Source organism: Vulpes vulpes, chromosome 8, assembly GCF_048418805.1.
Source record: "Vulpes vulpes isolate BD-2025 chromosome 8, VulVul3, whole genome shotgun sequence".
Lineage (NCBI taxonomy): Eukaryota > Metazoa > Chordata > Mammalia > Carnivora > Canidae > Vulpes > Vulpes vulpes.
In genome coordinates, this window is record NC_132787.1 from 77,319,367 (window position 1) to 77,332,544 (window position 13,178).

A 13,178-nucleotide genomic window follows, 5' to 3' on the forward strand; every position below is an offset into this window, starting at 1 on the left:
ACTCACTCTGTCTGAGAATGGATTATTTATTTATAAAGCCCTTTAATAATTAAAAAAAAAAAAAAAAAAAAGCCCTTTAATGTCCTGGGAAGACACAATTAGTTATGTCTGTTTACATTTGTTTTAAAATATTTCAGATATTTAAAAAAAAAAGCTATGAAGAGCAAGAAATGTGGAAAACACCATGCACCTCCTCAGAACTATTTCAATTAGATGCAGATTCTCATTTAATCATTACAGCAATGCTGAAAACGGCTGTCATTATACAGGCTAGTGACTGGAGGAGAGCACTGAAAAAATGGTCACCAATAAAAGCCAGCAAACCAGGGGCATGTGGATGACTCAGGTCATGATCTCAGAGAATGTGGTGAGATCAGGCCCCATGGCAGGCTCCACACTCAGTGAAGAGTGTATGGATTCTCTCCATCTGCCCCCTGCCTCCCCCCAACTCACCCCCAACACCCCCCTCCTCCCGTCACTTGCTCTCTAATAAATAAATCTTTAAAAAAACAAACAAAAATTCCAGCAAACCCTTCTCAACCAGGCCTGGCCTCTATGTCCCCAAGTACTCCCTGCTCACCAGAATGATAAGCCGTACAAGCTGGGTGTATGTGCGCTCCCCACCCTTGCGGGTAATGATGTCCCACTTCTCGGGGGTGCAAACGATGATCTGAGTGGCGCTGATCTCCTCCTTGCACAGCTGGTGGTCACCAGTCAATTCTGCAACAGTGATGCCATAGGTGGCCAGGCGCTAGGTGAAGGAGAGGCAGATCAATCAAAAACACTGCAAAGGGGCCTTGCTATCGCACTTTGGGAAGTCTCAGAGTAGGATACTGGAAGGAGGTATCAACCCAACAGAGAAATATCAAACAAATTAGATTGATCATACAAGCGCATATATCTAAAACAAATCAAGTTCAGACTAAGGCAAATGAAGCAGACAGAGGATGTCTGGGACTTCTGCACACAAGGGGGAATGGAAACCTGTAGATAACAGGACCTGGAATAATACCACCAGATCTATTATCAACCACACCTTGTGAGTGTTTCATAAATTCTTCATAACATCAATGATTACAACTACAGAATACTGCTATGGAAAGAATTTAAAAAAGATGCTAGGGGATCCCTGGGTGGCGCAGCGGTTTGGCGCCTGCCTTTGGCCCAGGGCGCGATCCTGGAGACCCGGGATCGAATCCCACATCGGGCTCCCGGTGCATGGAGCCTGCTTCTCCCTCTGCCTGTGTCTCTGCCTCTCTCTCTCTCTCTTACTGTGTGCCTATCATAAGTAAAAAAAAAAAAAAAAAAAAAAAAAAAGATGCTAAATCCTTGTAAAAGTCCAAGACAGGTGCAAGACATTCTTGCCCCAGTAACACTCTGAACTCGGGTCAAGTTCCACCTTGAAGTGGAAGAAAACCACTGGATGAGGCATCCCAGGAATGATCTAACCCCCACTCCCAGTATCTCTCTACCCCTTACCTTTCCAAAACTGCCCACCATCTCCTGCACTAGAGACCGCATGGGAGCAATGTAGATAATCTTGAAGTCATCCACGTTGATGGTGCCATCCATGTTAATGTGCTTCCCTATCTCTCGGAGCATGCACATCAGGGCCACGTTGGTCTTTCCTGCACCCTAAGACAGAAGTTGAGGATGAGAAGGTCTGCTTACCTGCCCTCACTACCACAGGCTTATCACCAAAACAGACACTAGAGCATGTCCTGGGAAATTTATCCTACCATTTAACATCTCTTCCATCAAAGAAAGAACTCCGGTCGGGGGGCAGGGGGTAGCATATGGGTGAAGATGAACAATCTTGCCACCAAAAACATACACCACTTTCCACAAGAACAAAGCAGCCAGGGCAGTGCTTACAGTAGGGGCGCACAGCAGCAGATTCTCATCTGTCTCCAGAGCAGCACGGTAGAGTTTACTCTGGATCCGATTTAATGTTTTGAAGCCCTCAAATCCAGCCTGGGCATACTTCGGGAGCTTCTCCACTGGAAGCAGTTGCTAAAAGAGAGAAACAAGGATGCCTGGGTGGCTCAGCGGTTGAGCGACTGCCTTCAGCTCGGGGCATGATCCTGGAGTTCCAGGATCGAGTCCCACATTGGGCTCCCTGCATGGAGCCTGCTTCTCTCTCTGCCTCTCTCCTTCTGTGTCTCTCATGAATAAATAAATAAAATCTTTAAAAATGAATGAATGAATGAACGAGAGAGAGAAAAACGCCATTCACATTCTGCTGGCAGCATCCTTGAGCAAGCTGTTTTTGTGGGACAGCCAGGACTGCACTTCCTGGCACCCTCCTTGTGTCACTCTCCACTGTCCCCTGGGCTCACAAAGTGGGAAAACTCTGAAACAGCTTCCACATCAGGGAAAAACTATGAAGCAAGATCACATTTTGGCCAATGGGTTGAAATCCAAACTGGAAGAGAAGTGAAAACAAAGAAAATGGAGAAAAGCAATTCACTCACTTCTTCAGAACCAAAGGGCTTGGGCTTCAGAGCAGGCACATGCACCTCTTCATAGCCCTTGCGCTGGCGCCGGAAGGACCCATCAGGGAGCTGACAACGTTTATTGGCCATGAAGTGGCTCCCCTGGGTAAAAACCAGGTCCTCCAAGTCCAGAACCTGCCGTGGAGCCAGTGCCTAGGAGTATGAAAAACAAAAACCCAAAGTGAGCAAGGTGAACAAATGAGCTTTTTCCATCTAGTACCACCTTGGAAATGACCCCAAGACCTACCTCTCCACCCTGGTCCAGATCCATGGTTTCCAAGTCTGTGTCCATCCGGGACTGACGCACTCGCTCTCTCCGGGACCTTTCCTCCTGTAACAGAGAAAGGCCCAAAGAATAACAATCCATCGCCATTGCAGGTTCTGGTCCCTTTTGGTCTCTGCTTAACTAAGCTTGACTCATGGGTGCTGACCAGTAAGTCCCAAACTAGAAAGACTGTCCTTTATGTTCAGACATCTGCCATCGGGACCACCAGAATGATGGAAGCAAGCAGTTTTAAAGGGGCAACGGGGACACCTGAATGGCTCAGCAGTTAAGCGCCTGCCTTTGGATCAGGGCGTGATCCCGGATTCCCAGGTTCGAGCCCCACAATAGGCTCCTTGCATGGAGCCTGCTTCTCCCTCTGCCTGTGTCTCTGCCTCTCTCTGTGTGTCTCTCATTAATAAATAAATTTTTTTTTAATTTTTTTTTTTATTATTTATTTATGATAGTCACAGAGAGAGAGAGAGAGGCAGAGACACAGGCAGAGGAAGAAGCAGGCTCCATGCACCGGGAGCCCGACGTGGGATTCAATCCCGGGTCTCCAGGATCGCGCCCTGGGCCAAAGGCAGGCGCCAAAACGCTGCACCACCCAGGGATCCCTTTTTTTTTAATTAAAATAAAAAAAATAAAGGGGCAATGCAGGGGCACCTGGCTGGCTCAGTCAGTTAGGCATCTGACTTTGGGTCAAGTCATGGTCTCAGGTTCCTGAGACAGGGGCCTGCATCAAGCTCCCCGCTCAGCAGGGAGTCTCTTGTCCTTCTCCCTCTGCCCCTCCCCCCACATGTATACATATTCTCTCAAATGAATAAAATCTTAAAAAAAAAAAAGCTTTCCTCTTAAAAAAGAAAAAAGAGGACAATGCATAGCACAGGGATTTCAAAAGTAGATGTTCAACAATTCAGCACCAAGGGCTAACCCTAAGGGTAGAAGTGTAGGTTCTATGTTCAGCCAACATATGTGTTCTATCCCTGCATTTTCAGTACATACCATTACTTATTGTGTCAAGGGCCCATGTGATGGGCCCATGGTGCTGGTGAAGACAGCAACAGGCTAGCAGTCTTGACCACATCACTCTGAGTGTGTTAACTCTAATCTGTACTAGGGACAAACCTCAAAGAATTCAGAGAAATACTTTACTTCTTCAAACCTTCACTTCTATGAATTCAGCTTTATGCTACAATTTTCTTAAGAAAGGGCAAGAGTGTGCATGATTGGGAGAGGGACAAGGAAGAGAGAGAATCCCAAGCAGACTCCATACTCAGTTTAGAGCCTGACATGGAGTTCAATCTCACGAATCTGGGGATCATGACCTGAGCTGAAATCAAGAGTCGGACACTCAACCGAGCCACCCAAGTGCCTCAACGCTATACTCTTACAACTGGTGTCTCTTTTCCAAAGCAAATATTCTAGTTCGGGAATCAGACAGATAAACTAACCCAGCCCTTACCCGGATCAGATCCTCCTTCTCAGTCTCATGGAGCTGGTAGAGGAACTTGGAGAGCTCTGGATCAGCTTCCATCTTTCCCATGATCCTTTCCTTTTCTGCCTCACTCTGTGCACTGGCCAGTAAGGTGCAATATAAAACTAACAACAGCAAAAGAAGGGGAAGATGAAAAGGAGGGGGTTTGTGTAGAAAGCAAGCTCACTAAAACAGGCACTGAAGCTATAAAAATGAGTCCCCATCATACAAGCAAGCACATATACCACGAATGAGCTCCCAAAGGGACTATATACTCACTCATCATCCTGTGCTGTCGCAACACTTTAATAAAATCGAAAGTGTTGAAACCAAGGAGCAGAACCAGCTGGTTTTCACATTCCCGATCATCACTGGCTGTCTACAGAGAGAAGGTAATGCCATGATTAAGGATGCAGCCATCTGCTTCATACGCTGTCCCCACTGCTAAGATACATATGATGAACACAAAACATCTTGGCCATACCTTCAGAATCTCCAACACTTCATCTGCCTTCTTCTGTGACACAATGGCATCATCATAGAAGCGACTGAGCTGCCGCTGTAGCCAAAATGCATCAATATCCCGAGGGTGCAAATCCTTCTTCTTGGAACTCATCAGTTCCCCTGAGGCCACAAGCTACAGAAGTAACCAGGTACTTAGCTTACGCCACATCTCCATTGGCCCCAACTGCTTACTCATCACCCTGCAACAGAGTTCCCCTTGCCACCGGAGTCTACCAGTCTTTGAGGACTTTCCAGAATTTAAAAAACCCTTATAATAAATTCAGGAGCATACCAAACTAACATTTCAACACATGCCTTTGGGAAGGAAAATGAGTGATTGAAATCTTAAGAAAATCAAGACGCTGAATGTCTAATGACTCCTATTAAAGGCCAGCTCAGTAATATGCAACAGGACCTATGCAGGAGAAAACAAATGCTACACCCAGAAATCCCCTAGCCTTGCAGCAATGGGCGAGAACAAGCTGTACTTACATTAGCCGAAAGAGTGCAGCGCACAACAGCCTCATCCCCTTCCATGTCATCATCAGATGCCTCTTCTCGAACTTCCCCATACACATCTTCATCACCTTCCTACAGAAACAACCCAACCCCAGCTCATGATTTGGAGGTGATCCTAACATCAACACAGAACCTCTCCCCTGAGTCCCTTAAAATTAGTTCCATGGTTAGAGCAATGGCTCTGGTACTGGTGGTGGGGAGACCAACAGCTTACTGGACCAACAGCTTATTGGTACTGGTGGTAGGGAGACCAACAGATCCAGAGTACATGTAATAAATGACCTCATTACTCTAAGTCCACTTGGCAAGTATTCATTAGATGCTTTTACTCTCTCTTCTGCTTCTCCTCTTAGGCTGCCACAATGACAACCAACTGGATCACAGTCTCTTTCATATGTGTACAATCGATAAATGATAAAACAGAGCTATCAGCTAGCAGGAGAGAAGAGCAATACAGAAACCCTGTTTGGGAAAACACATGGTGATCCAGAGATGTAGACACCACTTAGCTTGCTTTCCACTGTCTCTACTCACACATTCACTCACACTGTATCAAGACTTAGCACAGGGTCATTATTACAAACAGGTATTTAATTAGAAAGCATTGGATAAATGAATGAATACTATAAGCAAAGCACTCTTCTATAGTTTGGTGCCTTTTTTTTTTTTTATATTTTATTTTTAAGTAATCTGCACCCAACGTGGGGCTCAAACTTACAACTTCAAGATCAAGAGTCAAATGCTCTATCGACTGAGCCAGCCAGGCCACCCCTAATTAATAGGATTTTATGATTTAAAGTAGCAACAAACCTGGAGCATCTGGCGGGCTCAGTGGGTAGAGCATGCAACTCTTGATCTCACAGTTGTGAGTTCAACCCCTTGGTGGGTGCAGAGATTATGTAAAAAGAAACTCTTAAAAAAAAAAATCCTATTGGGGCACCCAGCTGGTGCAGTCAATCACCAAAGACCCAACTCTCGGGGTCTTGGGATTGAGCCCCGTGTCAGGTTCCTTGCTCAGTGTGGGGTCTGCTTGAGATTCTCTCCCCCTCTCCCTCTATAAAATAAATAAATCTTTAAAAAAAATCCTATTAACTCCACTGCAGAAAGCGGCTTAGTAGTTATCAACTTCAGGCATCTTATTTAGTAGATGAGAGAAACAAGCAAAATGACCTGCCTGAAACACAGGACTAAAACTCAGATCTCAGTGCTCCCAGTTGGGGGGGGGGGGGGGACAGAGGGGAGGGAGGAGTCTCCCCTGACTGTCTTTTGCTACCCCTGCTTTCTGTCTTAGTATATGAGATTTCGAGGCCAGCACTTTACCTGAGCCAAACTCACCCACTGAGAACTCTAAGGCAACTCTGAAAAATTTTCACATCCTATTTAGTTATATTCAAGAATTCTGGTGAGGTGCTAAACCTCAGTGGCTGCTGCAACTATTACTTAGACAACCATGTACAAAATATGCCCATTCTCTTGGGCAAATGTGCATGTTTTGAAACTGGCGATAGGGGATCCCTGGGTGGCTCGATGGTTTAGTGCCTGCCTTCAGCCCAGGGCATGACCCTGGAGTCCTGGGATCGAGTCCCACATCGGGCTCCCTGCGTGGAGCCTGCTTCTCCCTCTGCCTGTGTCTCTGCCTCTCTCTCTCTCTGTGTGTGTGTGTGTCTCTCATGAATAAATAAATAAAATCTTAAAAAAAAAAAAAAAGAAAGAAAGAAAGAAACTGGCAACAGGAGAGAGTACTAAAAAGTGGAAAATTCTTACAATAAGATTAAAATGAAGTAAAACAAAACAAAATAAATAAATAAAATAAAATGCAGTAAAACATGGTGGCATACACCATCAATGAAGGTAGATCCTGTACTTTTTGTCTTTTTGGTGATCCACTTGGATTGTTTTAAATTATTATATGTTTCCATTTACAAGTATAAATTTGCTTTATAAATCCCTAAAGAGGGACGCCTGGGTGGCTCAGCAGTTGAGCATCTGCCTTTGACTTAGGGCGTGATCCTGGAGTCCCGGGATCGGTCCCGCATCGGGGTCCCTGCATGGGGCCTGCTTCTCCCTCTGCCTGTATCTCTGCCTCTCTCTCTCTCTCATGAATAAATAAAATCTTAAAAAAAAAAACAGGTAAAGATATCAGACTGAATGCAAAAGCATTCAGTTGTATAGCACCCACAAAACATCATTTAAAAAAATAAATAAATAAATCCCTAAAGATAACCATAGCAAATTTTTAGCAAAATAACATTTATCGCTAAGGTTGACACCCGTACAACACCATAAAATTTATCTGGCCTAAGCTAGACAGCTTCTTTACATCACAGTGGTCCCCTCACCTTAAAGATTTCAAAAAACAAAAACAGACTGGGTCTGTTTGCTTTATCACCCACCTCCTCATCAGACTCAAACTGAACATTCACACCGTATGTCTCATCAATGTTGTCATCTGCAGCAATAGGGATTAGAAAAAGACAAAAGTAAATTAGTGAAATAAGGCACTATGGAGGTAATTCCTTCCCAACTGCCTGACATAGAGCATAGCTCTATGGTCTGAGGACCCACAGGCGAAGACAACGCAAGAGTCATCTGCACTGCCATTGCTGAAGCCTTCTCCAAAATGCCAACCCTGGACACGGCCCTGTGCTCCTTGCTCAACCACCTGATTATCCCCCCAACCCTGCCCCACACAGGTTCTGCCCAAGTTTTCCCCTGGGTTCTATACAAATGGTCTTAAGAATAAGAAATAGCTGCTGTCATCCAAGGACTCTGATGCACTGATCACAACTCCTCAAACACCAAACAGGTTATGGGAACTCATGGACACATTGAGAAGTCTTAACGACTGAGGCTTGAAGATCAAGTTTAGAGATCAAAAGCAACCATTTAACATGATACGGACATAAATACGTCAGTTACCCATATTCTGGATTTCCTTATCTCCGCCGTAGTCTGTGATCTTTTTGCCCAAGTTCACTAGCACATGGTATCTGGTATCATCTGTCTGACCCAACAGCAGGTCAATCTCCTTTCTTCTTTCCTTGTCTCGAAGTTTTTCATTCTTGAGGACAGCTAGAACTTCATCAGCTGCCCCACAAAGAATATCACGGGGCTGGTGGCCAAAAAAAAAGTTTAGAACAAGCCACAGAACATCACTGGCCAGATTTATGTAACAATACAATGTAAAGAGCCACACTTCTTTAAAACCTGACCACCCGGTTCTGATCATTTTCATTACTATTAACTAAAAAATGTCACAACTGTAAGAAGACCCATGTGTTTTTAAAGATTAGACAGGTGGTCCTAGGAAGTAGGACCTGGCTTCTACAACAGTCTGGTGCCTTTCTCCAGGCAAGAGAGACACTCCTCAGCGATCCTCTAGCCCACCAAACTTTAGGTAATTCTTCGTCCTCACCAGAGCCTGATACTCATAAAGGCCCTTAATCTAATCACATATGTGTAATGGGCAAGATTATGATTCCAGATACAGAACACACAGGCTCATATGGTGGCCCATGCCAAACACTACCTCTGTGATTTGGGAAAATTACTTATCTATTCTTTGCCTCATATCTCTCATCTGTAAAATGGAAAAGGAACAAAACAATACCTAGTCATAGAGCTAATGTAAGGAGTGAAAGGGAAAGCATGTAAAACACTACTCCACATCACCTGAGTGTTCAGTAAATACAGCCACTTCTACAAACTGCTATGGCCCACACAGGAAAATTCATGGACAAGATTCTTCTGGTACCTCCCAGTTGTGACTCTCTCCTGTCCCCAAAACACAGCTTCACCCTCTGGCTTCCTCACCTGGTCCCCAAGGGCAGCCTGGATGAAGCTGAGCAGCACCTCATAGGTCTCTCGGGTCTCTTTAGTCTTGGGCTTATAGATGATGCCCACCATCTCATCGATGCCCTCAGACAGCAGAGTATAACCCTTCATCTTATTAATGTCATGTCGGTCCTCATCACGCTTTCTTCGCCTAAAGGACACATGATGTTTAAGAGGCAAAACCTACTCCCTCAAAAGGCAAAACTAAATCAAGCCTACCCTCCTCTCCTCGCTTCATGGTACATAGATAATATTTAAAAACGTGAATCTGTACCTCAATAATTCCCATATGGCCATCTTTATGGGAACACAGTAACAGGAAGGGAATCCTTCGTGATTCTCTCACTAGATGCTCTAAATGTTGCAATGAGAGAGCCTCCTCACTCATTTGTAAAAGGACAACGCTTTTTACTTAGCATGACAACACTATATAAACAAATTTTGAGTTGCCATTCTCACACATATTTTCTTTTTCTAGCCAGAGAAACTAAGACTCCAAAAGAATCTACAGCCATTGATTCCCAACAAATAACAAACTTGGAAAGGAAGCCCTACTCTGCAAAGTGGAGAACCAATGATATATTAACTCATTTCAAATATAACTAATCAAGGGGTGCCTGGCTGGCTCAGTTGATACAGCATGTGACTCTTGATCTTGGGGTTGCAGGTTCAAGCCCCATGTTGGGTGCAGAGATTACTTAAAAATGAAATTTAAAAAAAAACATATATATATATATATATAATCAAAACTGGGTCTATGAATTTTTTTAAGATTTTATTTATTTATTCATGAGACACAAAGAGAGAGGCAGAGACATAGGCAGAGGGAGAAGCAGGCTTCCAGTGGGGAGTCTGATGAGGGACTTGATCCCAGGACCCTGGGATCACGACCTAAACCAAAGGCAGACACTCAACCACTGACCCACCAGGTGCCCTGGGTCTACAAATTTTGGGGACTTCATTGTGGGAGAAGAGAAAGAGACAGAAATGTCAGGGATTTCAAAATATAAAGATGAAGTAAAGTTCAATGATCTTCTAAATTTTAAAATATAGCCCCCAAAAGGAAACAAAACAAAACAAAACCCTCTTTCATACTACAGATGCTTGAATGTTACTCCATACCAACCAAAGTACAAAGTGGACAAAAGCAGAGTAATAATTAAGTAGGAGTGGGAAGTTTGTAATGGAAGAAAAAGAGTTACTGAGACAGGGAATAGCAAGGGTTTTGAAAATCCTGTGGAGAAAATTAAAATCTCTCTGAAACATATACATTAGAAAAAGATCTAAAAATTCTTTTCTCCAGGTGTCTGGGTGGCTCAGTTGGTTAAGCATCCAACTCTTGATTTTGTCTCAGGTCATGATTTCAGAGTCCTGAGATCAAGCCCTAAGCTGGCTTTGTGCTCAGCATGGAGTCTGCTTGTCCCTCTCCCTCTGCTCCTCCCCCTGCTCTCGCTGTCCAAATAAATAAATAGGATCTTTATGAAAGTTGTTTTCTGGGCACCTGGGTGGCTCAGTCAATTGGGCGTCTGCCTTCTGCTCAAGTCATGATCTCAGTGTCCTGGGATGGAGCCCCCCATCCGACTCCCTGCTCAGCGGAGTCTGCTTCTCCCTCTCCCTCTGTCCCTCTTTCCACTCATGTGGTATCTCTCTCTCTCAAATAAATGAATAAAATCTTTAAAAAACAGGGGGGGGGGAGTGTTTTCTCACTTCAGTACACTTTTTGAGGCCAAAGAACCTTTTAAATTTCATGTTCTGTTTTTCCCATCCCTAACACTAATGTCTCATCTTGCACCAGACATTTCAGCAAAAACGCTGCTCAAATGCTCAAGGAAAGATAGATTTTGGATCTCAAGAAAAATCATTTTCTCCTTTGTACTCACTTGGCTCTTCTTTCTTCCTGCATCTGTGGTTTGGTCCGTTGAGCCTTATCTCCCATCCGGGTGCCCTCCAACTTCCCAACCAGGGACAGCACCTCTCCCGTGGGTTCATCCCGGCGGGTCCGGTCAATGAGAGAGCGGTCAGCTTGGAGGACAAGATTCGAGTTCTGAAAAGATCACAACGTTATCAAACCTCTGACAGGAGTAGGGCCACTTCCTGCATCACAGGAATGCCACCTGATAATATCAAACTTAGCAAGAACTGGAGCGACTAAGTGCTGATAAACGCAATTGGAATAAGAGGATTTTCTTAAGATGAAAGAGTGCACACAACTGCACAGGCAGGAAGAGCGATCAGCTGAACCATGAACCATCCTTGCTGGTTAACCAACACCCGGGAAAAGTGTTGGCACGCTGGGGGTGACACAGAAGGGGGCGGGTATGGCGCCGAGGGACAGAACGAACACTCCTAGCAGAGCGTAGCCCATCCCGCCCGCCTCGACCCTAGTGGGGTTATTCATGTCGTCCTGTACTCCCACCTTCGCCTGGATCTGGTTTCCTCTCCGCTTTAGTGGTTCACCTGCAGGCCTTCAGTCTAAACCTCCCTTCCTCCGCCTCCCGCTCCCCAGCAGGCTCCCCAGCCTGTGTTCTCCCCCGGGTCCACACGCACCGCCTTGTACTCGTACTGCAGGCTACGGGCGGTCACATCCGCCATGGCCGCGGCCGCTCGGAGATCTCAGAGCTCCGCTCCCCGCACAGCACGCTACCAAGAGCCCTCGCACTCCGCTCACTCCCGGTCGCGACAACGCAGGTTGGGCGCACCGGAGAGGGAAAGAGACGAGCTCGCTTCCGCTTCCGGGTCGCGCGCCGGAAGTGGGGGGCGCCTCTTCGGCGACGAAAAAGCGTCGCTTACCTTCGGCCTTCTGGGCGGAGTGGGCGGGGCCGACGCGCCCGGGGCCGCGAGTCGCGTGGCCGCGGACTCGGGTTCCGGCCACCGCCCCCCGCGACTTCTGGGCCTCAGGCGCTAGGCTTCCTACCTCGTAGTGCGGCCTTCGGCCTCCAGGACCCTTCACATCGTAGCGATACGTAGGCCTGCTTGGCCCCTTATCCTAACCCAAGCGCTTTTCTACCCGCTTCTTCGGACTCTGGCCACCGTCCTGTGAGCTGTGCTGGCGACGGGTGCTAATTAGCTCCTTTTCTGGTTGAGGGAACTGAAGCACCCAGCTAGCGGTTTGAGTGTGTGTGGGGGGGTGAATTACTAGTATCTTACTTTGGGTTTCAGTTCTGCGTATAACATAATTGAAGGAAAACTGTCTCCTCCAGAACCCGTGCGTGTCAACAAGACCCTCGTTCTGGGCCGCCCGGGGCCCCCTCTTTGCACCCAAATGCTTGTCCCATTCCTTCGCAGAGCCCCTGGCAGCTGCCCTCTTGGCAGGACCGGCTCCCGCAAGGTTTCTTCCTCAGCGGCAAAGCCCCTGCCTTCGCACCCCTAGTTGACCAGTTCTCGCCTGTGGAATAGCAACGAAGAGCTGGATGGTTACCTCAGAGCCTGTCCGCTTTTGGAAGAGGAATGAAAGGGAAGACGCAGGGGTGTTTTGTTGGTTGTCAACTGGCTCCTCATTTACAAGTTGCGATAGTTCAGGAAAAATCTGGACTTCTGTGGAGAAATCAGAATGCTGGCCGCATGAGAGAGACCCACATTCATTCCTACGTGGCTCACTTGCCCAGTGCTAATCGGCACCTTGACGCCCTTAGAGGATACATGTGTTCCTCCCACTGCTCCTGTCTTCTCATCCCCGGCCACTGTGAGCCTGTAGTTTGCAGCCCCCACCTGTTTTTGCCTAACTGGGCCTTCCAAGTGGCAGTCGAGTCCTTACAGCAGCTCTGCTCCTCAGTGACTTTGTGACTTTTGAGGTAGCTAGCTAGCTGATCTCTCTGGGTGAATGTCATCTTATCATCCTTAAAACTGAGATAATAAAACTTACCCCCTATGTGTGTTGTGATTAAATGAGGTAGTGTGGATATTTTTTTAAAGATTTTATTTAGGGGCACCTGGGTGGCTCAGTGGTTGAGCATCTGCCATTGGGTCAGGTTGTGATCCTGGAGTTCCGGGATCGAGTCCCGCATCGGGATCCCTGCATGGAGCCCGTTTCTCTCTCTGCCTATGTCTCTGCCTCTCTGTTTCTCAAGATTTTATGTATTTATTAGAG

General features: G+C 46.2%; 1 protein-coding gene across 1 annotated transcript in view; it reads right to left on the reverse strand.

Moving 5' to 3' along the window:
• SNRNP200 (small nuclear ribonucleoprotein U5 subunit 200) overlaps nucleotides 1-11,980 on the reverse strand; it is a 33,296-nt gene extending 21,316 nt beyond the window's left edge. The window contains exons 1-14 of the mRNA XM_025994316.2: nucleotides 11,639-11,980; nucleotides 10,972-11,135; nucleotides 9,071-9,242; nucleotides 8,177-8,369; nucleotides 7,651-7,706; nucleotides 5,231-5,329; nucleotides 4,719-4,871; nucleotides 4,514-4,613; nucleotides 4,223-4,359; nucleotides 2,743-2,826; nucleotides 2,475-2,648; nucleotides 1,876-2,013; nucleotides 1,480-1,635; nucleotides 581-751 (exon numbers count right to left, since the gene is read on the reverse strand). Of these exons, the coding sequence (XP_025850101.1) occupies nucleotides 581-751; nucleotides 1,480-1,635; nucleotides 1,876-2,013; nucleotides 2,475-2,648; nucleotides 2,743-2,826; nucleotides 4,223-4,359; nucleotides 4,514-4,613; nucleotides 4,719-4,871; nucleotides 5,231-5,329; nucleotides 7,651-7,706; nucleotides 8,177-8,369; nucleotides 9,071-9,242; nucleotides 10,972-11,135; nucleotides 11,639-11,683 (1,842 nt within the window). The 5' untranslated portion in view covers nucleotides 11,684-11,980. The remainder of the gene's footprint in view (nucleotides 1-580; nucleotides 752-1,479; nucleotides 1,636-1,875; nucleotides 2,014-2,474; nucleotides 2,649-2,742; nucleotides 2,827-4,222; nucleotides 4,360-4,513; nucleotides 4,614-4,718; nucleotides 4,872-5,230; nucleotides 5,330-7,650; nucleotides 7,707-8,176; nucleotides 8,370-9,070; nucleotides 9,243-10,971; nucleotides 11,136-11,638) is intronic.
• Between the last annotated feature and the right edge of the window lie 1,198 nt (nucleotides 11,981-13,178).